Genomic DNA, 27,028 nt, shown 5'->3' with positions numbered 1-27,028 from the left:
CTGTGTGATGACATAAGGTCTGGTAACATATATAAAAAGGACAAAAGATACAGACGAAAGGGCAACAAAAGTACACACAAACGACATCATTCTTTCCTGGGTTATGGGAAATGCAGCTTACAAATTCCATGTATCAGCTGGTACATATAAACCGGAAAAAAAATGGTTCACTGGATAAAAAGAAGAATTGTATTTCCTTCTGGGCCTGTTCATCTGCCCTGGAGGAAATGAGAAGGTAACAGAACTAAAGGTCACTGAAGATTCTAGAACAGAGGTCACTTTTATGAGCAGAGGTGCCACAGACCCTTAGTCTGAGAAGAAAGCACTCTGAATTTCAGAATATTCAAATAGTTAGAATACTTTAAAAACTTGTTTTCAAAATACAGAGAATAAGCTTAACCTCAATAAAATTATAGTTAATGAAGATTCACAGAAAAATTTATTCACTCAATATTGAGAAACTTCTAGATGATCTATCCTCTAGGATTTGATAAGCCATTCCCACCACACACAATACCAGAGGGGCACCAGAATCTGTGCATTTTAGTACTCTCAGCAAACTCCACTGACTCAGCTCAAGCCAAAGACTTGGAGATGACATTTCTGGCTCCCTATCTAGCCCCGTGGCTAAAGTTCTACCCTGGGAAGCAGGGAGGGATGAGGGGGAGAAGTGTGGAGCTAGAGAGCAACTGTCTCAGGATCGGCTGGGACTTTGTCAGTCCAGTGTGAGGCGAGTTTCACTACCTTCACTTCTCTTCTGCTGTGACAAGTCACTGAGCTCACATACAGTAACCGTGCATTTTATCATGACGTGGCACTGTATTGGCAAAGGTTTATGTATTTTATGGGCAATGGTTTTGAGAAGCTTGAGAAATGGAAAAAAGCATTTGTGTTTCACACCAGGGTAGCCACAAGGTGTCACTGGAGTCCTTTATCAGTTAAAAGTAAGGTACAAGATTTTTGAGCTGTTTCCTGAGACTGAACAAAAATACCTGGTAACAAATGGTCATTAAAAAAAATCTAAATTTAAAGCCTTATTTTAAACCATTATGTTGATCTTTTTGTACCAGTACAATGAGAAGTCAAGGTAAAGTGTGTCTAAAACAGTCAAGATCCCTGAACCACCTTTCTGCACAATAAAGGTCACTGTACTTATGTTTTTAACATTCTTTACCTATAGAATTATCAGTTAATCTTCTCCACAAAATATCTTTACAGCACCAAATTTTTTTAAAAGATATCTGGATATTAAATGGAAAAAATAATTGATTAAATTGAAGAAACATCCATATAAACACAAATGAGAAAGCATTAAAGGAGAGAACAAGTAATATGATGAAGATTTAATTTGCAAACGTGTTTCAAGAATTACTAGTCTTTCAAACTCCTGATGGGGGGAGTACACTTGGTACTCTTCTGATATTCACTCAAGTCAACACCCATCAACCTTTCCTCAGTTGCCCCACACAATTCTCTAAGCCATCTGCTTCCCAAAGACTAGGTGTGAACAACTAGTAATACAGGAGATGGTTTTTAGTTTGTTCTCCTTTAATCATTCGGATTATGAGGAGAAAAGGCTGTTTGGTTCTGTGTATCTTGACTGGCCTTCATAACATATATGCTTATTACACTGTTTCACAACTCTAAGGCAGGCCTTGGGCATCAGTGCTAGCCAGGATCTAATAATATTGTTGTATTTTCACAGAAACTATATAATTATGGCTTTGCTTCTATTTAGAATAATGAAAAGTACTTTTCAGTAGTAATAATGGTTTAACTGCAGAGTTAAAAGTTTAACAGGAAAAGCTGATTAATTAAAATGAGTCAATTAAAAATATTAAGAAAATAGTATCATACATGGACAGAAATGACCAAATTCCCAAAGGATTTATAGGAATACTTAAAGCCTAGCAAACACTGCCTTGAGGGAACCACGCCAAGTACATGCAGCCTTTTACTCAAAATACAGATTCCCATTAGAAGTAACACAAAGAATGAACAGACAGAAGTAGAGCATACAAAATTATTAATTAGGGTCACCAGGCATACATGCCCCTTTTTTTTTTTCCCGCTGAGAGTATATAGGTCAGTGTCTATGGTTCCTGGACAACAATAACCAAAAATGAATGCTTTTAAAAAGCTGCATAAAAATTTTCCAGGTTGATAGTCCTACATTTTTAAAATAACTGACCAAAAAAAAAAAAAAATCAATAAGTTGAGCTTTTAGAGCCAAACAACAATAGTCACGTATCTATTTTAGAATTTTAATTGTATACGATGAAAGAACTCTACTATATCACCTTTCTTCTATAGCCTTAAGGAAAGGAAATAGAGTAATTCAAACAGTATAACATTAAACTTTTCTTTTCACGTAAATTATAGGCACAGACTCAACCTCGTGACAAGAGAACAACTTACAACCTGACCTCACAAAGATTATGAAAATGACCTTACAGCAATTTAAAAATCAAACAACAATGAACTATTAGGGCATTATATTAAAAACTCAAACAACTTTTAAAGAGTAAGTAATTCTAACGTGGTGGAGAACTTCTTTTTAATTAGGGATTACTGACGCAGTGGTAAAGAATCTGCCTGCCCGTGCAGGAGAAGCAAGAAACAGGTTCAATCCCTGGGTCGGGAAGATCCCTGGAGGAGGAAATGGCAACCTACTCCAGTATCTTTGCCTGGAGAATCCCAAGGACAGAAGAGACTAGGGGGCTACAGTCCAAGGGGTCGCAAAGAGTCAGACGCAACTGAGCGCAACAACACAGTACAAACCTACTAAAAGTCCAAGTGCAGAAGCAGTGACAGACTTTATTTTCTTGGCTCCAAAATCACTGCAGGTGGTGACTGCAGCCATGAAATTAAAAGACGCTTACTCCTTGGAAGAAAAGCTGAGCGCCGAAGAATTGATGCTTTTGAACTGTGGTGTTGGAGAAGACTCTCAAGAGTCCCTGGGACTGCAAGGAGATCCAACCAGTCCATCCTACGGGGAATCAGTCCTGAATATTCATTGGAAGGACTGATGCTGAAGCTGAGACCCCAGTACTTTGGCCACCTGATGCAAAGAACTGACTCATTTGAAAAGACCCTGATGCTGGGAAAGATTGAGGGCAGGAGGAGAAGGGGACGACAGAGGATGAGATGGCTTGATGGCATCATTGACTCAATGAACATGAGTTTGAGTAAACTCCGGGAGTTGGTGATGGACAGGGAGGCCTGGCAAGCTGTAGTCCATGGGGTCGCAAAGAGTGGGACACGACTGAGAGACTCAACTGAATAGAAACTCAGTGTTTCCCCCCAAGAAGAAATTATATTTCGGCTTCAGTACAGTGCTACAGTGCTAAGGTGCTTCAGTCGTGTCCAACTCTTTGTGACCCCATGGACTGTAGCCCGCCCAACTCCCCTGTCCATGAAATTTTTCAGGCAAGAATACTGGAAAGGTTTGCCATGCCCTCCTCCAGGGAACTTTCCCGACCCAGGGATAGGACCTGTGTCTCTTATGATGTCTCCTGCATTGGCAGGCGGTTCTTTAACTAGCGCCACCTGGGAAGCCCTCAGTACAGTGAGAAGTTAAGGCAAAATAACCTAAATCATCATCATCTCTGAGGCAAATCATCTTATTTTGCATAATATAGATCTGCCATGACTCCAAGTTCTGTGTATATTTACATTTAGCACAAACACAATTCTTTAAAAATTAGCCCATTCTCTCATCTGTTTCTAAAACAAAAACCATGACATATTTCTTAGATACAATGTTTTTACTAAGACACTATACCATTAAAAAAAAAAAAAAACGATTTCGATAGAATATCCAAAAACCTAAGAAGGCTTTAACACCCAGCACTAGAGAAGATCGCTGGTAATTATTCTGTAACAGATACAGAAATCTTATCATCATTTCTACAGTGTTCCCCATTTCATTTCCCTGGAGTCCAAACAAGGGCTTGGGACAGGAACAGAAACAAGAAATGTCCAGCTGCTTCAGAGGCCCCCAGCTCCCAGTCGCAACCTTGCAGGTGGACCCACATTCCTCTGGGCCCTCCACCACACCCACTGCCGAGGGTCCACAGGGCTTTCCTGATTTTGAAACTTTAAAGTCAGCATGTAGTTGACTAGGAACTTTAATAGGGTGCCCTTAGTTCTCTGAAACAGGCTGAAAGTAGTCCAAAAGTTGTCTCCCAGTTCCTTAAACCAAGATGGACCCTCCCTGCATTCCACCTCTGTCTAAATCCATTCAGCAGATCCTAGCAGGCTGCATTTGAGGATATGCGTCAGAAATATCCAACTGTCTAAAATTCTTCTTTTCAATATGGAAGACACTAGCCCATATGTGGCTATTAACATTTATATTAGTTAAAATTAAATGAAGTTAAAAATTCAGTTCCTTGGTTTCACCAGCCACTGTCTGAAGTGCTCAACAGCCTTTGTGGCTAACATTTACTATACTGGACATTTTTGCTGTTACAGAAAAATCTGTCAGACGTTGCTGGTCTAAATACATTTGTATGTGTGTTTGTTTTTAACTAAATGAGTAGATACCTAAAACCAGAGGCTAATTTCATGATGATAGCAGGTGAAAAAAGAAATATGGTTGGTTTAGCATAGACCTACTTGAAGCAGAAAAAAATGGTAGATCTAGAAAATCAGATAAAATACTTGACTTATGAGTAATACTAATTCTTTGATTAAAACTGAATATTAAACTAAATTATTTACTATCTACTGAAAATTTATAATGTTCAAAACCCTAAAAAACAGAATGAAGTAAAACGATATAACCTTTACTCTTTGTAAATTAACATTCCTAAGGAGACAGGACACACGGATAGACAGAGGTTATTATTACTGTGAGCATGTTTTTTCAGAGTATCGAGTGGGAGATTTTGCAGCCTCTTCCTGATAAATAACACAGAGGTCAGAGAAAGGGAAAGCCCAGCCCTGGGGTTTACTGTAACTCATTTCTGCAAAATGCCTGAGGATATAAGCGTTTCTACACAGCAGGTATCTGAGCTCTTAACAGCAGCTCAAAAGGATTTAAAAAGTCTATCTCTGGTAACCACAAACACCAAAAACCACTATGAGGAAATTATCTCATGAGTCTCTACCATTTCAATGGTAACTTTACGAAGTAGTAAATATTATAGGGAATCCTCAAAATTTTTACTTGTAAAATATTCCCTGAGTGCCTACTGATGGGAAAATTCCGTGTAGGTCCATCAGAAAGAATACCTCTCCTCAGAGGCCACTGAAGTAAATGCCAATGGCCGGGTTGGGGGATGCTGTTTTCTGTTTCAGCTGTAGTGAAAGTGGGCATATATAGTACATATGTAACAATATTTACTATGAGACTTAGCTGGTTAAATGCAGGAAATGAGAGATGATTAGAAGAAGGTAATAGGTAGGAATGACAGAGAAGGTTATTCTAGATTGTAGAGGACAACACAGGAGACTTTAGAAGGAACTGAGGGGTCAGTGTGGCTGGCACGCAAGTAGCAGACAGGGAATACGGATGGCTGTAGGATGAGGCAGGAGAAGGCACGCCGGAGCCCAAAGTTTGACTTTGACGGTAACGGAATTAAGTCACTATTTTGACTTTATCAAAGTATGTGGAAATACTTACATTTTTTAATGAAGCCTTTTTAATTGATTGGAAAAAGAGAGACTGGAGGTGAATAAACCATATGATGCAGCTCAGAGTAAATTATTTCTGAGATAACTTAAATTGGACCACAGTTTAGGCCACAGAGATGGAGTGAATGCCAGGTGCATTGGCTATAAAAGTTTATAAATAAGTGTAAAAAAAGAGAGGATGAGTAAGTTAAAAAAAAAAAAAACCATAAACCAGTAATTAGAACTTTGGGTTTTAACTATATAGGAGCCACTATGTATAAGTAGTAATTTTGTGATATTTTATCTTTATTGATTTTTAAAATCATAAAACAATCAAATGCTTGTTGTAGGAATTCAAACAACGTGTCAACAGAGTAATACAAAATAAGACGGACATTTTTGCTCTTCTCCATCCCCAGCATCTCCTAGTTTAGTTCTTACAAGGAATCACTACCGTTAAGAGGCGTATTTGTCTCTTTAAGATATTTTGGTATTTTTGCAAAATATGTATTATTAATATATATAGGATCATAATAATCCCACTGGTCACATCTGGAGTTTTCACCATGGCGTGATAGTTCATGATCCCTGAGGGACAGTCTTTGGACAAGTATTGTCCTAGTACAATTGTAGCAGCAGCAGCTGATTAAACATATTCATGCAACTGCCTTCTTCTAATTAAATAATATATTGCAATTACCATCTGTAATATGGCATTAAGTTTTCTTTTTAAAATATCAATTCAAGACTAGCTAACCTGAGGTGACACACAGTGCTCCTCAATTTATTTATTCTCCACATGTGAATTTTCTTTAACATAAGGTGACTTACGACACTTGTAAAGCTGCATTTACTTCCTTGAGTAGCTCGTTAGTCTTATTAAAATCTGCCCGCATGATATTTTTCTCTCTGAGGTGGTCTGCTGTCATGACATCCAGCTCTTTTTCAAGTCTCTTGTTTAAATCTTGTTCATGCAACCTGTTTAATTTAGTTTTAGTTAACAGAAAGTTATTCTGAAGTCAAGCTTTCAAAACTTTCTATATTCTACCAGATTTGAAATGGTTTTTAGGTATAATACACAGAAAATTAGAAAATCATTGGTAACAGTCTAAAGTAAAGTACTTACTTTGCTCTAATCTTCTAGCTTGTTAAAGTTGTCTCCTTTAATGCTTTTTTAAATAACATTTTTTAAAGATTTTAGTTACTTATATATAATTTGAAAAGTTAGTAAATGCATATACATCATTCAGAATACAAACATTTTTTCTACAGTCAAATGATAACATAGTCACCAAAGTAAAAACTGGTCTTCAGTATCTTACTGGAAGGCTATCTAGTCATAAAAATAGGCATGTATTGTTAAATACCATTGCAATAGTCTTTCAGGTAACACTGCAAATTCCTTCTGCAGTAATTAAAGGCATACCTCATCTGTTGGTTGGATTCACTTCGTATTCTGAGAATTTCTTTTCCCTTAAATTCCAGTTCTTTGGTTAGGGCATTTATATTTTCATGAAGGTGATGTACCTCCTTGTCCAAGTCTGAGATGTGATGCTCTCTGTGTCTTACTTCATCTTGTAGATCTGTTATTCTGCACATGTGCTCCTTACTCTGGAAAATAAATAGTTCTGAAAAGTTTTCTACCTATTCACTTTCTCTGTTTAAGAGGAAGAAAATGACATACTGGAATGTCAAATGTAATAAACTGACATTGCTTCAAAAGCAAACTGCTGAAACCAGGAAACCTCTATTCTCGTATATATAAAAAAGTGTTTATATGGATTCAGCTTCAGTAATTTCAGGACCACAGAAGACTCAAAAGACCATATAAGCACATCTTCCTCATTTTACTGATTAAGAAAACAATACCAAAGAGAGATTTGTCCAAAGATGACTTATAATCAGTGGCAGAGCTGAGACTAGAACCATTGTTCTAGTAAAATGCTAGTACCATCGTCCTTTAATTTAAAAAGGACCAGCCTCTAATGAAGGCCATCCCTAAACACACACATCCTGTTGCTTAGAAGACTTTATCTGCTTCATGCTGGTCAAGCAGTTATCTTGTCTGACAGATAAACTCCCTTCCATCTTCCTAGAAGTCACTGCTTTTGGCAAATTCTGCAGATCTAGACATTGTCAATTCCAGCAGCAGTCTAGCTGAAGAGAACAGAACTTACCTCCATGGTTAAAAGGTAGTTCATTTAAAGCTTTCTAGTAATGAAGAAAAATTTGAGCTGATCATTTAACATATTTGAAGAACAAAGTGAAAGTCATTAGTAATAAACTGATAAAAAATGGCCTTCATTGTACTATGCCTAGAAATCCATTTCATCCAGACATATATTCAGGATACAAACTATCTAGTTAAAGACAGTATTCATGAGAAAAATTTAAAGTGTGAACAGTAGCTGTGCTAGTGATATGGAAATACAAATTATCTTCTTTCTTCCTGAGGACCTGCTACTTCTATGGCTGTGCTATCTGATATGGCTATTTATATTCAAGTTTAAATTAACTGAAATCAATTAAATAAATTAATAAAAACTAATTAAAAAATCAGGTCCTTGGTTACACTAGACATGTTTGGCTAGTGACTACCTTAGGACAGATATATTAAAACAACAGGTCCTTCATCATGGCAAGTTCCACTGGACACTGCTGTTTTATAGTATTCTGTTTTCACTCTTTGTATTATTCACATTTCATTGTTCACTCAAAATGCAAATAAAATTCAAAATATTCAATTGAAAGGTCATAAAATAAACTGACCATTATACTAAAGTCAAGTTACCTATTTCTCTTTAAAAATAACTCTTTAATTAGACAGTAAATAATTACTACTGAAATACTAGTTATTACAAAATGATTTTCATAAAATTATGAACATTTTCAAATCTGTTCACATTTAAGAAGTCATCACAGAACACAAGGCTCTTTTACCTGTCTTCTGCTGATGTCTATGCTTCGCTCTAATTCCATTTTAGCAGCTGCCAATTCTTGATGATGATTATGCCTTAACAAATCAATTGCAGCTGCATGTTGCTGGTTTAGTTCGGAGCGTAAGGAAGCTGGTATCAAAGGGAAAAAAGAGATTTAGTGTATTTTAAAAATATTAGTATTTTAGATAAAAATTATAAAAGTTACAAAGTATTTACAAAGTATTATTTTTTAAAATTAGGACACATATATTTCCATTAAAATACCATAGAATTGTGTATGCCTCTTAGACTACTATAGACTATCATAAAGTATCAATTTAGAGGTTCATCTAGCTTTGATGAGGATAAAATTTTCAGCTGCTCAAATGAATCAAGGTATTTCTGTATAGGCTTTCAGTTTGCAAGCAAGGTGCTAACGGAAAGGAAATTTTTAAAACTCTTCTCACTCACTAGTAGAATATAAATTTAGAGTTGAATAGTACTATAACACATATTTAGGAGGGAACTTCCCAGTCAGGTAAGACTTCTTCCACAAAATCACTCAGTGATGTTAAGCATTATCTGGTAAATGTTCCTGGTGATTTGGAAGTCATCATTTTTATCTGAATTTGAGATCATTTCATAAAATCCACACATACTGAATGCCAGGTACTATACGAGGGGAGAATAAGATATAACCTTTGTTTTTATAACTGCACAGGCTAGAGGGAAAACATCATGTCAAGGAGTTAAGTGGGGTATCAGAGATGAACACGGGTTATAATGAGAGCAGGGTGGTGTCCAAGAACCTAGATTTCCTAGGAGAGGGAAAGTGGGGATAGGATCACAAAGGAATTGTCACAGTAACGCAGGCTAACATATGCAAAAGCAGAAAGAACCTGGTCTATCAGACAAATTATAAAAAGTTTGGTATGGCAAGCGCCCACAGAGCAAGCAGTCATACTGGATAGACAAGAGAGCCCAGTTCTGAGAAAGCTTTTTAACACAAATGCTTTCCACTGCATGTTCTGATTCACGGTCCTCAAACTAAGATACTGAAAATGCGTGGATGTATGACATCTTCTGAAACATGAATCTGACCTGAAGATTTCTGGAAAAGTCACTGTTTTTATATTAATACTGAAGATATGTGTAAAATACAAATTACAAATTTCAAAGCTAAAACATGAGATTTCAAAGAAATGCTATGCTTCTTAGAGAACAAATTTATGGTTACCAGGGGGAGGGATAGTTTGGGATGGACACGTACACACTGCTATATTTAAAATGGATAATGAACAAGGACCTACTGTCTAGTACAGGAACTCTGCTCAATGTTAAGTGGCAGCCTGGATGGGAGGGGAGTTTGGGGGAGAATGGATACTTGTATATGTATGGCTGAATCCCTTTGTTCTCCACTTGAAACTATCACAATATTGTTAATCGGCTATACCCCAATATAAAATAAAAAAGTTTGTTAAAAAAAAAAAGAAACGCTGTGCTTGTAGCAAGTCAATTTAGGCTCCTCCCAAGAACCTCATAAGTTGCTTCCCCTGGTGCTGGGCTGCTTCAGGACTTGAGGAAGCACACAAGAAATCACTGAAGGATTAAAGTCACATAGTGAGACTTGAGTTTAGCAAAAATTAACCCAACTGGAGTCTGGAGAATGGACTGTAGAAGAGAGATCAGCAAGAAGGCTGTGGCAATAATTCAGGTGAGAAATGGTACAACCATGAATCAAGTGTGGCAGAAGGATGAAAGAAGAGGAAACAGATACAGAGAATATTTAAGAGGAGGAAATAACAGGATATGGAAGCAAAAGAAAAAAGGTTGAAGGCACCTCCCAGATTCATAGTTTTAGCAACTCAGTAAACAGTGATACCATAAATTCAAGTGGAAACTTCAGAAATGGAAACATATTTTAGAAGTGAGGGAGATGGTGAGCTAATATTTTAAAACACAGAGTGTGAGTTAGAATACCTAACAGTCTAAAAAGTTGTAAAAAGTGTAAGTCTAATTCACAAGGAAAGTAGTTTGGTCTAGAAATACATATTTGGAGTCACAGCACAATAGATGGTCACTGAAGCCACAGATGGGTGTAAAAACAGAAATAATCAAACTGGAAAAGAAGATACACAAATGGTAAATGAAGGTGTGGAAAAAATGCTCAATACCATTAGCCATTAGGGAAATGCAAAGTAAAATTTACAGGGAGATATCACTACACTCCTACCAGAATGGCTAAAATACAAAATAATGACACATCAAATGCTGGTGAGGATGTGAAGAAACTCGATCACTCATACATTGCTGGTGGGGATATAAAATGGTATAACCAGTCTGGAAAACAGGCAGTTTCTTAACAAACTAAACATATGATTATCATACGACCAACTCCTGCCTACATTTGCACAAGAACTCCTGCAACTCAACTCCTGCCTAAATTTACACAAAACACACGGATGTCCTTCAGTGGGTGAAGACAACAAATATGAGAGGTCAGTACCATGGGGACAACTACTGATACATATAACAACCTGAATGAACCTGCAGAGAATTATGCTGAGTGGAAAAAAGCCAATATCAAAAGGTTACATATTGTACAATTCCATTTACAACATTCTTAAAATGACATTAAAGAAAGGCAGAAGAGATGAATGGTTGCCAGAAATGAAAGATGGGGAGGGAGTAAAGTACATGTGGCTATATACAGGCAGTAGGGATCGCATGTGATGGCAATGTTGTGTCTTCTGTGTCTGCATCAATGTCAACATCCTGGCTGTGACATGCACTTTAGTTTTGAAAATGTTACCTTTGGGGGAAACTGGGTAAAGCATTCAGAGGATCTCACCGTACTATTTCTTAGGAAAGTGAAAGTGTTAGTCACTCGGTTGTGTCCGACTCTTTGCAACTCCATGGACTATAGCACACCAGGCTCCTCTGTCCATGGGATTCTCCAGGCAGGAATACTGGAGCAGATTGCCATTTCCTTCTTGAGGGTATCTTCCCAACCCAGGGGTCAAACCCAGGTCTCCTGCATTGCACGTAGATTCTTTACCATCTGAGCCATCAGGGAAGCCCACATGTGAATATATGGCCTCCTGTGAATCATCTCAAAATAAAAGGTTTGTGTGCATGCTAAGATACGTCCGTTGTGTTTGACCCTATGGACTGCAGCCTGCCCGGCTCCTCTGTCCATGGGATTCTCCAGGCAAGAATACTGGAGTGGGTTGTCATGCCCTTCTCCAGGAGATCTTCCTGACCCAGGGATCAAACCTGTGGCTCCTCTGGCTCCTGCCTTGCAGGCAGATTCTTTACTACTGAGCCATTAGGTAATGCCCACATGTGATTCTACAATTATCTCAAAATAAAAAGTTTAAGAAATCACAAGAAGTCCTATTGTCAACAAAGACATATTTAAATCATGTTTCAGTGGACAAGGGTTCCAACACTTGGCTCATCTTCACCTCTCCTTAGGAAGAGGAGAGAGCTATAACGACCTGGCCTAGAACTCCCAGCAATAGTAGAGATGATGAAATGAGTCAACTGGTTTTCCCTTTGAGGCCCCAAATATTCACAACTTTGGTCTCCTTTTTTCTCAATTCTTACTTTGAAAAGAATGTTCCACTGAAGTGCGACAAAAGACACGAAAAACATTAGGAGAATTTGGTGTAAAAAAAAAACAAACAAGGAAATAAAATGACAGGAATAAAAAGTTATTGAATGACATTAAAAACAAACAAAAAACCCTTTAAATACATTTCAGTTTTTTTCCAAACTCAATTATCTTCTATAGGAAAGGTAATGATTTTTAACACCTCAAAGATAAAAATCCTATTTAATATAATCTCTATAAACACCCATACAAAAAGTCAGACCGAAACATGATTTTTCCCATTGAAATAAAATCCTAAAGTGGGGGAAAAAACCCCAATATGATGATACAGCCTAAAGACATGTGGGTCCATGCTTATCTATTCCTTTCAGTCACTTGCTAGTGGGAAGTCTGAATGTCACGGACTAACTCCAGTTAGTCTCTTAACGACAAACGGAAGCACCACTGTGTGTTGCTGATACAGCCAGAGTACAGAGAACATTGATGGAACCTCACTTTACCATTTGTGTTCTATCCATCCTACTCCACCAACACATGCTCCTTCATCCAGTAACTTCAAATAAAATGCAAACAACACTCAGACAGTCATTTTGAGGTTTCAAAAATTAAGAGTACAGTTTTGTAATTTCTTATTGAATCTCAAGTTAGAAGGATGTAAAAATAAATATGATAGGATTGTAATCGTTTCAAAATACCAAGCATAGCCTTTCCTTCATCTTCTAATTCAAACCGAAGCGTCTGAAGTTCCTGCTCCATTTCTATCCGGAAGCCCTCCATTGATTCCCTGTGTGCATCTTTTAATGATTGAAGCTCTGCAGAATGTTTCTGTTGTAAATGACTTTCAAGAGCCTAGAATGAGAGAAACATACTCAAATTATTATGCTAGACTACAGGAAGGGAAACGCAAACAAAATAGAAAAAATACTAAAACTCATTTATTATTTAAGGAAAACAGGTCTCTAATTCATTTCAAGAAAACCAGATATAAGATCATCACTAGAAAATAAACTAGCAGGGTCACTTCAGGAGCATAAACATCATGAATCAGAGTCAATATATAGTGTTTGTATTGAGATACAGACCCTTTACCTAGGGCAGTTTCCAAATAAAGCTATTTTCTTAAACTGCTAAGGAGATGTAAACCACCAAAAATTAACAAATAATTCTTCTGTGTGCACAAACTTGGACTCAGGGAAGAGGTGGAGGAGGGCAGATCAGGAAAGATCTCCTGATTAGGAAAAGAGAGGAGGGCTTTTACAACTCCAACCTTAAAAAGTGTTTGTAGCGTTTTCCTACAGTCATCCTTTCTTTGTTCCTGCATTTATGAACAGAAGCAAAAGCTCTGAGAGGATGTAGCTGGAAAACTGAACTGAAGCCTTTCATGTGGTTAGTTTTAAAAGCCTAGCCAGAGGAATAGACTACATACATGTGGCCAAGACGAAGCGAAGATATATGGCCACAAGAGTGTAAAAACAAAGCTCACAGCACTTCAAGTGTAGAGACTGCACTGTGCCAGGAAGGGTTCTTACCGTAATCTACAAAGGTTTCCGGGAAAGCAATCGCATTGTAAGCAGGGCGGTGTCTCTTCAATCACTACTCTAAAATGCTGCTTTTAAAAATTATTATTTGACTACTTATATTCTTTCTGAAACATAAAGTATAGGCTCCTTTGAGTATAGGTAAAATAAAGGACTTTGAATACAGACAACATGACTTAGGGTTAGCTTGGCTACCTGATGACAGACAATAAAATTGCCGGTTCTGATTTCTTCTGAAAAATGATTATAGTTCTGAAAAGACTGTATGTATAAAATTAAAGTACTGATATGTAAGCTTATGTGTTATATTATAATTCACAAATGGAATCCAATGAATTGGATTTAGCAATGCTAAGGTTGAATTATTAACCAAATGAATTCCCTTGATTTTTTTGGACAAGGTCAATAGATTAAACTTACTGTACAGGCAAATTAGTTGTTTTTAAGAGTTGTTTATAAGAGTATGACATTTTTAACAATTTTTAAATAACATACCATTTCTTAAAATAGTGTCTATACCCAAATAAAGGATTAAAATGTGTCTATGTAGTAACAGTATGGATGGTAAACATTATTATTAGTAACTTTTTCTATCACATCTTTATCGTAATTATCTATAAGGTCCTTAAAAGAAATTGAGAAATACAGTGTTAAGAAATGAACTACACTAAAATTAATCACACTAAGACTATGTCCAACTAACATTTTAACACAGAATTAAATAATGGATATGTAGAGATTCTGGCACATAATAAAACCAATAATGTATCTTTTCTGAGTGATCAGCATATAGTGATACAAACACTATACAGGGAATTATACTATTTTTAAATGTCTCCAATTTCATTTCATTGTTGAGTTCTGTACATAAGAAAAAGCATCAGGGGAAAAATGGAGATAAAAACTTTAAATGCTTTGGGCACATGTATCTTTTGTAGATCTAGACTAAAAGAAAAAAATTAAAAATTGGATGAAAGACTAAGTTCAAGACCAGTATTAAGAGATTACAGTGGTTATAGTAACGACTAAATTTATGTAATCAACTGCTAACACATGACAAACCAGAGCATTAGTCTCATCATGACCTTGGTTTTATCATGGGAAACAGAAATAACAAATATCTGCTACAGTGTACAATTAAAGTGAAACTGAAAGTCACTCAGTCATGTCTGACTCTTTGCAACCCCATGGACTGTACAGTCCATGGAATTCTCCAGGCCAGGATACTGTAGTGGGTAGCCTTTCCCTTCTCCAGAGGATCTTCCCAACCCAGGGATCGAGCCTAAGTCTCCCTCATTGCAGGTGGATTCTTTACCAGCTGAGCCACAAGGGAAGCCCAAGAATACTGGAGTGGGTAGCCTATCCCTTCTCCAGCGGATCTTCCCGACCCAGGAATCGAACCAGGGTCTCCAGAATTGCAGGCAGATTCTTCACCAACTGAGCTATCAGGGAAGCCCTACAGTGTACAATTAGTGTATGTGTTTAATCACTGTGACCCCTACAAGAAGTCATAGCCTAGGAAACACACTGAAATAAAGCAACATATACTTTTTTGGAGCAAAAAATGAATTCTCTAGAATCGTCAGGTTGACAGTGATCAGGCTGTTGGGTTACATCTGAATGCATGTCAGCTAAACTTACTCTCTGCTCCTTTTCCTTCTCTTCTTCCATGGTTTGAAATGCAAGGACGTGCGCGTCTGTCAAAGACTTATGCCGCTGCTGATGCTGCTCCTCCAAGTCTTCCAGCTCCTGTGTAAGTCGCTGTCGCTCCTGTGTGAACTGGGCTTGCAGCTGCTGCAGAGAGGTCTGAGACTGGGAAAGCTGCATCTCCAGATTCTGCTTCAGGAGGGAAATCTGTGCCATGGGAGGGCACACAGAGGAATAAATACAAGGCCTATTTCACACAGTGCCTATCTAAGGGGAAAAGGCATTTTGAAGATATTAACAACTGCAAAATAACTGCCTTAAAGTGCCCACTTGTATGTTTTATAACATATCCTAGATAGCTAATCTTTAGGTATTACCACTTTCATTCTGTTTTCAGTGCATGCGCGGTCGTGTCCGACTCTGCAACCTCACGGACTGCAGCCCGCCAGGCTCCTCTGTCCACGGGATTCTCCCGGCAAGAGTACTGGAGTGGGATGCCATGCCTCCTCAGGGGATCTTCCCGACCCAGGGACTGAACCTGCATTTCCTGTGACTCCTGCACTGCAGGCAGATTCTTTACTTCTGAGCCACAGGACTGTTTAAGGCTGTGGGCTCTGAGTCAAAATCTTAGCTCTGCCACTTGCTTCGGTCAACACCTCACCAGGCCATGTGAGAGAAAAGAGCATTTCTACACACAGTTCACTCAGAATAGTTACTGCCACATATGAAGATTAACTGCTCAATGAAAGCCAGCTAAGATTATGTGAGGATTAAAGAAGTACTCTTTAAACAGTTTATCAATTTAGAGTTCTTGTGTAAAAAACATTTTTATTTTTGAATTTTGATTTAATTCAAAAGGATTTACAAAACTTCAAGCTTTTTAAAAATCACAAACCTCTCACAATCTTCTAGTTACAGGCTTGTTATAATGACAGATACTTTTCTTTCACTATGGAGAATTTATTTGTTCCTCCTATTGAAAACATCACCCTTAATACATCAGCACTGCCTCTGCATGTTTTAAAATACTTAATTTAAAACCTTTATTAACCAACAGAAGCACAAAATATGTATAAGCATCTGTATTTATGTGCGTGTATCCACATAAACATTTGTGGAAACCATTTTATTTGATCTATTTCTCTTCTCATGTAACGAAACTGTAAACTTGAAACTAGACGACTCAATCATATTCTACAAATCTGAGGCTAATGGGAACTTAAGGAAACCAGTTGGAAAAAGCTGTCAAATGTATCCCATTAAATAATAAGATGCTGTGTTTATATGTAGGTAAAACTGTTTCTGTGGCCAAGAAAGCTAATGGAAAGAAAAGACTTTAAAGTGACTTTCTGTAAATAATAAAAAACTTTCTTTTGATTGATGGAAGGCAGACACAGGCTGCCTCACATGTCTTACCATGAAGGTACATGAGAAAGAAAATGATAGGCTGAAGAATCACCAGCAATGCAAACTGAGAAAGAAAAATAAGAACGAACGAACTGGAAGACAGGAGAGGGAGAGGCCAGCAGCAGGAAACAGGCTCAGGCTGTATTGAGCTTCGGATAGATGTCAGCCGTCTGGAAGGGTCTGGGGCAAGGGCCAGGTTATACGTCAGGATCAGAAGTAAAGGTGAGCACGTGGAAAGGGTCAAGTAGCGATGAGAAATGATGCTACTGACACACGTTCAATCTGTCTTAACATATTTCCAAAGAAGTGACTTTACCTATTGAAAGTTATATGAATTCTACTCACTAATTTCCACATAAGCCTAAGATTTCAGAGGTTATTTCCATGTTTGGAGTCATGGGGAACTGCTACACTCTGACCCCAGGTAACGCAACTCCATACACCTCTAAACGGCAGAAGCACTGACGAGTCACAGCTCAAATACACCTGCGCGCGTGAAACTGCAGGAGCAAGGTGCAGCAAGAGCTAAGGCTTCCTTGTGTGAGCTGGAGGGCCACACAAACCATGTCATGTGATTTCTCACCATCGGTGCAAAGAAAATCAGGATGGAATGAATACTACAGACAACCTCCAAAGAAAAAAGAACCAAAACAGCGTAAAAGGTAATAAAAATGTGTATTTGTGAACCCTGATGTGTAAAGTGGTAGAGTTAGCTGGTTCTTGAAATACACAAGGCTCCTACCCACTCTCTTCCCAAGTTCAACCCTAGTCCCAGACCCAGAATAGGGACCCATGTGACTGCCTTGTTCCTGGTGACAACTTACTAGAACATATATGGGAACATTAGGGAAAGACTACATTACATAAAGAATAGTGACTGATCCCATCAAAGCTATTATTGGGTCCCTGGCCAAGTGAGGACGAATTTACCCAGTGAACAAGCTGCTCACCAAGCCGTCTGCCCTGGTATGCATCCAAGTCCTCTCAAAGAAAAGTGGCATAGCGTTCTGACTTGTACACAGGCACCACATGGGCTAGTGGGGGCCCTGGATCCTGTCCTCCAATTAAGGGTGCACTTAGGTTAGTAAGAAGCCAATCAGCTCACAGCAGTGTAGCTTTTTTTTTCCTGAGCTATCTATTTCAAAAGGTCACTGTATCAAGAAGAGCTCCCAGAGGTTAATTTGACTATAATTTGACTCACACTTGAACCAAGTAAGGATGAAATTTATAAAAAAGTACAGCATTTAAAATTAATGAATACCAGTTTTGTAACAGTTATACATTTAAAATCTTAGCACACTTTTTAAACCTCTCCAGCGTAAATACTTTAAATCATTATATACTTTACCTTGAAAGAACTCCAAAGGAATATTTTTAATTTTAGGATATATGATTAATCTTTATATTTAAGCAAATATAAAGTATATGCAAAAAGACATTATCATGCAATTTAGTCCTCAAGTATACTTAGTTTATACACTTTATATTCTTAATTTTGAAAGCATATGAAAATAATATTAAGGCTATCTAAAAATCTTTAGAGTCATGCTCAAAACATAACATTATTTCTAAGCAGGAAGCCTTTATCGTGCAATGCAGCATCAAGACTTATTTTGCTCTTTTAAAAATTAAATTAGTAGATGGCATTAAATTGCCAGCCTTTATTCAGCATGAAAATTACATGGCACTTTAAAGACAGAAATAATGAGCAAAGCAATGTAAAATGAGCTGTTTTATAGCTATAACTTAAATAGCAGAGTTTAGTATACTTTATGGAAATAAATATTAATATAAAACTTCATTAATAAAAAAAAGACTTTGCATTAAATAGTCTAGGTAACTTAGATCAATACTCTCATTACACTATTACAGAAAGGCATTTGTTGAATAAATGAGAAGCAGTACTAGTTGTTTCAAATTATTTTCAAATTATGAAGTATATGGTATAAATTTTTACACATTTGTTGTAATTTTAAATCTTAAAGCTTTTTATTTTGCTGATTTTAAATGAACCAAAGAGAATATTTTAGAAAAAATTTTCATCCTAATTAAATAATTCCCACCACAGCAGTTTATATATGAATTAAGTAATATATTCTACTAATCAGGAGGTACCAGATACTTTGCAAATAATTTTAAAAGCCAAACTTCACTGACAGTAATTGCTACCTTCTGATCTCTACCAATACTATCTTTTTGAAAATAAGGCTATAAAAATTTCAAAAAGACAAAATTAAAGACATATAGATATATTTTTCTGAGGAAGGGAAAGCTTTACCTCTTTCCAACAGGGCGGTTTCACAAAGATTCTGTACCACTGCAATGGTGTTTGTGGAAATCGCTCAAAACAGAAACTGAAATATCAAATCTGAGGTACTGGATGTGATAGGATGTCAACATGAGATAGGTCATTCACTATGTACGTCCTACTTACAACCTTTGGTTTTTGATGCACTCTAGTTTTCTTTACCCCTAACAAAAATCTTATTACAGAAATGAAAGAATACAGAAAACATACAAATAGTTTATCCTCAAAACAAAGCATAACCTGAGATAGTAAATGTAATCTGTGGTTCTCAAACCTGGCTGTATATTGGAATCATCTCTGTAAATTTTAATAAATGTACTTGCCCAGTCACTGACCCTTGGCTATTCTGATTAAACAGGTCTGGAATTGAGCCCAGACCACCTAACATAATTTCTAACTACCAAAGTAATGTGTTCATTGTGAAAAAAAATTTCTTTAATAAAGGAGTTTATAAAATGAAAGGGAAAGTATCCTTCCTTCCCTTTCCTCACCAAATTCCAATCCCTAAGGGTAATCAGTTCTAACATTTTGGTATCTCCCAAGACTCCTTTTTTTTTTTTTGCATTTGCATGTATCTATATTTATTTATAAATGACAACAGTTTGGAAGAAAGTGCACCAAATTGTTAACAGTGTTTTATTTTAGGCACATGTCTCCCAAGATTCTTATGACTTATCTCTCTCTTAATTTCCTGTTTTGTTTTCTTTTGCTTTTTTTAAACTACATTATGTGTAAATGGGTGGATGGATGACTTTCACCATGTAGAGTGTACATCTGGCATGATATGACAAAAATTACTTGGGGGCCCCAGGGCACACCTCAAGAGACCAGAGCTTAATGTCCAAAGTAGTTGAAACAGAGACCCATGGGGCTGCTGTTGGAACAGACATTCCCTATGTCTTAAACAGAGAAATAAACATCAACTTCCTTCATGAAACCATGAGGGTGTCAAGATCCGCAGTTGCTATGGTTTTTCAAACACTCAACTATATGTAGCTCCCTTCAAGCTGAGTACACTCATGGATTTACTTAATAATGGTCAATGATTTCTCCACGAGGGAGGCCAACAAGTTTGGTTTTAGAGGTTTGTTTTTCCTCTCATGGGGGCATTTCTAGGGTATACAATCCATGACATGTAGGAATGCCCCATTCTTTTCAATGACTACAGATAATGCAAATGGCAGGCACCGTTTCGTCCTTCCCAAATGCCCATCTCCCCCTTTTTCTTTCTTCACAGAGAGTTGAACTCTTGAGTTTGTTCAGAAACTGAATGAAAATCCCAGTCTTCAAGAAGGCAGGCCCCTCTCCCAGCACCAAGGAGTGAATTACAACCGGGATAAGAAGGTCACAGTAACCTAACTCAAAGGTCGTATCATTCCGTCTTAGTTAATAAGCTAAAAGGAAGTATGTGGAGAATTTGGAGGGGGGGAGGGATTTTATTTCCTGATTTAAACACTGCTTAACAGAGAGTCTCCTGTATTAGCAAAGTTGTTCAAGAGCATGCAAGCTGGCGCTGTAGCAGCCATGCTGCAACCGTGACATGACAAACCTGAGGGCCCAAGGCTAACATGGAACATGGCAAAACAGAAGCACAGACAGTGCTCGGGTACTTCATTAAGTATACTGACGGCATGAGCCACTGTTAACTGGGCGTTCTGCTGCTTAAAGCCAGACTTCTCCTAGCAGACATCATTCAAAGTACAAATGCACTGTAATTACTTTAATCCTTTCTGATGGAAATTCAGATCATCTCACCTGATTTTGCTATTACAAATGCTGTACCAAAACACTCCAAAATAAATGGTCTGAACACATGCTCATGTGAGTCTATCAGAAGGGTGAGTCTCTCTCTCTTTTTGAAGTTTCACAGATGACTTTATGCAGTCATAGTTGAGAAGCACTGCTCTGGAGTTCATAAAACTAAGACTCTGGCTGCTTCTTTAATGAGAATCTTAAAGCAATGTCCAGAGAGGTCTTTGAAGCTCTGGTCTTTTACTTGTCCTTTGCTCTCAGTTCATTTTATGAGAACAAGGAGGAAAACAACCTATCTTCTTTAAGTAATATTACCTATGGCCTTTTCTCCTAGTTTTGGTCAATTTATCAAGATACTGGTGAACAATTTATCTAGTGATTTTGTGTGTTTTTGAAAAAGGCTGTCATATAAATTACAATTTTTTAAAAATGACTTGCTTTCCAGGGTAGAGGCTTTGTGTGAGAGGGTTCATTCATTTTTTGTGAAAACAAGAAAAATTAGTAAGAAAAAACAATTTGAAAACTAGGATGTTTAAGGACAATTTCATTTTTCAATAAATTATAGGTGTGGAGTTGTAGAATTGTGTTGAGCCAGAATACTTGTTAATTTTGACAAGAAAGGTCAACATAAATTATCAGAAAGTCTAAACTACATGATATTAATATTCAGTTCAATACTTTCAAATATATAAAGCAACATTAGAAACATCTACATAGGCCCAGAACAGTAGAATAATTTATTACTATGTCAATAATTTATATAAATGCTCATGTAAAACATTTGAAACTGTTTGAATATTTTAATTCTTTCTATCGTTTTTCCTTTTTAACCTCTAATTTGCTATTTTTGAAGGGCCTGGCTAAGAAAAGTCAACTTAAGCTTCTGAAATTATGACCATTCAGGAAAATACTGAATCATCCATAATTTTCTGGTATTTTCTAAGAAGACCTATAAACTGAGTTTATTGATTGAGAACCACAGTAATGCCTACTTAAGATAGTTTAGGAATATTTCCAGTTATCCTCTTTCTTAGTTGAAAAAATTACCAAGTTTTTATAAACAGAGGCATCAACAATTACTTGTTCTCTTAGAACAAGACAGCATATAGTGGGAAACTTCTTGCACGGAAGGCTGGCTAAACAGTGTGTGGAGAGGGTGGGTAGCTCTCACTTGGCTGAATGATACTGACAAGGTCACATCTTGTTTGGGAGATGTCTGAGTGAACAGTTCGTCCTCAGTGACTATGATGTTACAAAAGAGAACTAATTAATGGGGATTTCATTGTGTTATAGACCTCTTTTGCTTATTTTGTAGGAGATGAATCAAGGCATTCTCATTCAATAACTAACAGATTTAAATTAAATAAAACTGTTTTTGCTTTAATGAACACTTTTTCATTTATAACTGTTTAGGGGAAAGTGACTATGTTGTCACAAGTATTTTGAAGTACAACTCAAATAATTTTTGACAATAATCAATCATATCTTATTTGGGGTTCTTATTTCTATCCCAATTAGCATGCATGTCAGAAAGTCTGGACTGATACAGCAACCATGCCCGAATTCTTACTATGCTCTATGTGACTGTTAAAAAAAAATTTCTAAATGTAGCCTTAGTTCGCCAACATTGAGTACCACTTTAAAATACATTAAAGAAAATGGCATTAAATGTATTCATGTATTTCTAATTTTCATATAGACAGTAAAGTTGGACATAAAGAACAGATAAAAATTTTCTTGCACAGTAGAAAGAAATTAAGGAGATAGGAGGACACAGTTTTGAAATATAAAAATTTCATAGGACCACTCTAGACTCAAGATTTGATTCCTCTAGGTCAGGAATTGGCACATTGGAGTCTGTTTCTACAAATTAAAGGATTCATTCACATATTGCCCATGGGCACTTCCATATAACAGCAGAGGCCAGCAGGTGTCACAGACACTGCATGACCCACAAAGCTAGAAATATTTATTGTCTGGTCTTTTGCAGAAAAAGCTTGCTGACCTCTGCCCTAGGATATCAAGAAAAATATTCAAAGATGCTTACCTCTCTGCCAACTTATTTTAAAGAACAAGTTGGGTATGGGTTCATTGTGAAAACAAATCTCATTTTTCTCTTCATATGTAAAGAAAAAAAATTTAATTATTGTTTAAATGGAATATTACTTTGAAGCTTAATATCTGCATTTCTGAGTGTGCCTAAGTAAAAGAATAGCATTGCCAATTCTTTGGAAAGGGATTTACTCCATTTTGCTTTAAATCTTTTAATAATTGTAACATTAAAATGTAAAATATATTCTGAATCTATGAACCTGCACAACTATCTGATACTCTTAAGAAGTCAATTGATACTACTCTTTCAAAAAACAAACTAACAAAAGAAGAAATACATTTACATTTATTTCCATTTTTATTAGAGTCAACAAGTTGACAGTTTTTCAAAATATTACTGTATCTATCAATGCAAGTATTAAAATAATGAATTTTATGTATGAGAAGTAAAATCTTGCTTGGCTTTAAAATAAAATGCATGCTTATCAATATAGTGTGACAGATGTGTGCACATACACAAATGAAAGGCTGAAAGTTAGAAGCTTTGCTACCTATATACAACATATCTTACTGATGCCAAAAAGTGTATTTTTTAATATCATAAGTTAAAGCTTTCAAGCGGTGATGATGTTGATGCAAAACCAAAAGTGCAACATGCCCTGTGTACAAAGTGTAAGTGCCGCTCACTTACATTGTTGATAGATTTATGCAAAGCTTCCCCCAGAGAGTGCCGCTATGAAAAGATCACAGGGATAAAGGGAAACATTCAGAAATTGACTAAGTGAAAGAAAGAGGGATAAAAAGGGAGAGTAAGACACAGAACATTAATTATAATATGCTCAAGAAACAAGTACGTTGAAAACAGTTCTGAAAAAAAAATCAGACAAAAAGAACTTTATGACACAGAATCTACATTATCTGTAGTCCTTTAAAACAGAGTCTGATACTTCTGGGCTTGCAAACTTACCTATAAAAGATACCAAAGGATAGTACATGTAAACCAGAGGTCAGTTTAAAAGATAATGGTTATTGAAGCACCTGGAAGGAATATTACTGTTCTAAATTCCTTCCAGAAATCTATAATATAATGCCTCAAAGTATTCCACTCAGCACTGGAGTAGGTTCTAGAAGGATTTCTTTTGTGAGAAATGAGCAGATGAGAACTGAAACACTAACTTAATTGACTACATAATTTGAGGGCTAAAGATAAATATGAGATAATCATTGAAAATGTAAAGACTGAATAATAATCTGGTTTAGGGTTAAAGTTCAGAGGAAAGGAAGAAACAATGCCTTTGTATCTTTTCGACCCTATTTCCTAGACTGTATTTGATAAAATTATACATGACCTGGGTTCATTTTTTAGCTCACTGAAATGTTGAGTGATAAACCATTGGAAAAACATACTCTCCCTCCCCTAAATATGGGAAAAATGTGATTTAGTTTTCAATTGCCTCATTTTTTTGCCTTCCAAGGGTACAAAATACTATTTTAAATTTATACTACTAATATAGGAAAGTTTCTGCAAGGTGGCTTTTACTATGGACGTTAATCAAATTTTCAGATAGAATATAATTATCTTTTCCCCCATAATGTGAATATTCCTTAATGTGTTATAAACTAAAGATAGCTTTTATTTGGTAAACAATTATTTACTAATACCCTAAGACTAATTTAGGATATAGTTCACAGAGCTGAAAAAAATAAGCTGAGAAAAACTATTAACTGTTTGATTATTCTATAACTTCTCAGTTTAAACTCTCATATTTTATTTTTTACTTTATTCTTTCTTCTACTTATAATATTCTTTATATACCAATGAGATACTTCTCCAGAGGTCACGAAGTTTATGCAAATCCAATGGATTTCTTAGTTTTTTTTAACCTCTTTGTATTTCTCTGAACTGATATCCTTGTACTAGAAGTTAATCCAAAATGAATGTCATTTACTTATGAAGTAATTTTTAAATTCTTTAAAGTATCGTCAGACAAAAAAAGTATGTATGTTATTTAGGATTCCTGAACTAACTGATAAATTAGACCAATATTACAGATCAGAGGTTCTTCAATAGGAATTCTAGATTTTCTATAAGAGAAGTATATTTGAACATCTGGAATCTGAACTCATATGGTCACTACCTCTGTCCTCATATTGCTGCAGGCCATGGAAATATCTAAACCAAAAGTCCTGGTCCACAAGCTGTGACCTGGGGTGACTTACATCACAGACCCAGCAACAGCAATTAGAAAAGGCACAGCAGCAGTGATGGGTCACAATACCCTTATTGGTGAGTACATAAATGAAGTAAGATTTTTTTGTTTAAAGAATTTTTATTAGAGTACTATTATATTCTAGGAAGTACAAAGTGATATAGAGAACTGAATAAGATACTAAACAAACATACATAAATTAAAAAGTAAGAAAAAGTTCATGATAAATAGGATTTTAAAAGGTTGATGTGATAGGAAGTGACTAGAGGTGATATTGCATTGATGGTAAAGAAAGATCTTTGGAAAAAAGTGTCATTTAAACTTAGAATCCGTGAAGAAGCCAGCCACAAAATGAAATGATTTGGGGGAAAGAGTGTACAGGCAGAAGGATTAGCTCAAAGACCCTAAGGTGTAAGCGAGTTGGAATGACTGGGTGTGTGGTGGGGTGTTTGTGAGGCTGAAATGAGATAGGACATATTTGTTGTTGAGTTGCCAAGTCATATCTGACTCTTTGCAACTTCATGGACTGTAACCCACCAGGCTCCTCTGTCCATGGGATTTCCCAGGCAAGAGTACTGGAGTGGGTTGCCATTTCCTTCTCCTGGGGATCAAACCCAGGGATCGAACCTGAGTCTCCTGCATTGCAGGCAGATTCTTTACTGCTGCGCCACCAGGGACTAAAGAGCCTTAATTCAGTGGGGACCCCTGAAAGAATTGTAAGCCGGAAAATGGCACGATCTGATTTACATTATAAAAGATTACTTCAAGTTTGTGGGGGGAAAAGTGAAATTGGGGGAGCTAAATAGAAGGCTATTATATGGTAGCTTGGACTAGTGTTTGCTAAGAGAGACAGAAGCAGGTGGAACTGGAATTTGTTTCGGAGGTGGAATAAACAGGATTGAGATTACATGAGAGATCAGAAAAGAGAGAAAGCAAGGATGACTCTTCGGTTTTTGTTCTGGACAAAAAGCAGTGCCAGGAAGTGATGATGGGATAGGGATTGAGAATCAATACTTTTGAGCTATACAGGCTAAGTCTGAGATGCCTTTTAGATAACCAAGTGACTTGAGTTTGAATGAAGACAAAGGCTGGAGATTTAACTTGTGTTTAACTGGAAGTCACTGACCTATACAGACGGGGCTTCCTCGGAGGCTGAGAGTAAAGAACCCGCCCGCCAATGCAGCAGACACAGGAGACCTGGGTTCGATCCCTGGGTCAGAAAGAGCTCCTGGAGGAGGGCATGGCTACCCACTCCAGTATTCTTGCCTGGAGAACCCCCATGGAGAGAGGAGCCTGGAGAGCTGCAGGCTGTGGGGTCACAAAGAGTTGGACACGACTGAGCAACTGAGCATGCATGGCCTATAGATGGTATTTAAAACACAAAATGGGCTGAGATCCCCCAGTAAATGTTTGCGAGAATACTGGATGAGCTAAAAATCTATATGCAAGTATATTATTTGGCAAGTATTCTATATGAGCAAGATCCATGTTAAGAAAAATTAATGCTATATAAGTCAGTTTCCTTTAAAGTATCTAAGCTACTTGTTAGTTTTTGAGATGACTGAAAAGGGCCTTAAGAGGTCCTCTTCAGCTCATTAGAGCACTTGAATATTTCAGCACAGAAGGCTTACTAAGGTGTTTCAGGATTTCTGGTCTTGATGGATGAATATAATCAGACTTTCAGCTATTATAAGTGAGGAAGAAAAACTGAAAATAACTGAAAAAGTTGCTGCACTTAATGAGAAGTTTACAGCTTTGTATGTAAGAAAACTATACTCTTAGGAGTAATCTCATTGTTCTAATCCTCAGCTTATTCATTTAGAAAATACCACAAGGTTTTTATCGATAGATGTTTGCAGTTTACAAACGCACTGGTATATAAATATTGAAATCCACTGAATTACAGGGCTTCCCAGGTGGTGCTAGTGGTGAAGAACCTGCCTACTAATGCTGGAGACATA

At 36.8% G+C, this 27,028-nt stretch overlaps 1 protein-coding gene across 6 annotated transcripts in view; it reads right to left on the bottom strand.

Annotated features, from left to right (window-relative positions):
* The window catches only part of FAM184A (family with sequence similarity 184 member A), a 118,643-nt gene that overhangs the window by 7,616 nt on the left and 83,999 nt on the right, over positions 1 to 27,028 (bottom strand). For 3 of the 6 annotated variants that reach the window (XM_070449899.1, XM_070449896.1, XM_070449897.1), the window contains exons 10-15: positions 23,549 to 23,590; positions 15,333 to 15,545; positions 12,849 to 13,002; positions 8,560 to 8,687; positions 7,046 to 7,230; positions 6,451 to 6,597 (exon numbers count right to left, since the gene is read on the bottom strand). In XM_070449899.1, the coding sequence (XP_070306000.1) occupies positions 6,451 to 6,597; positions 7,046 to 7,230; positions 8,560 to 8,687; positions 12,849 to 13,002; positions 15,333 to 15,545; positions 23,549 to 23,590 (869 nt within the window). The remainder of the gene's footprint in view (positions 1 to 6,450; positions 6,598 to 7,045; positions 7,231 to 8,559; positions 8,688 to 12,848; positions 13,003 to 15,332; positions 15,546 to 23,548; positions 23,591 to 27,028) is intronic. The other 3 variants (XM_070449898.1, XM_020899693.2, XM_020899694.2) reach the window with 3 other exon arrangements.

The sequence above is a fragment of the Odocoileus virginianus genome, chromosome 19, assembly GCF_023699985.2.
Source record: "Odocoileus virginianus isolate 20LAN1187 ecotype Illinois chromosome 19, Ovbor_1.2, whole genome shotgun sequence".
Classification (NCBI taxonomy): Eukaryota; Metazoa; Chordata; class Mammalia; order Artiodactyla; family Cervidae; genus Odocoileus; species Odocoileus virginianus.
The sequence above is the reverse complement of the archived record's forward strand: the minus strand, read 5'-3'. Positions and strand labels throughout refer to the sequence as shown.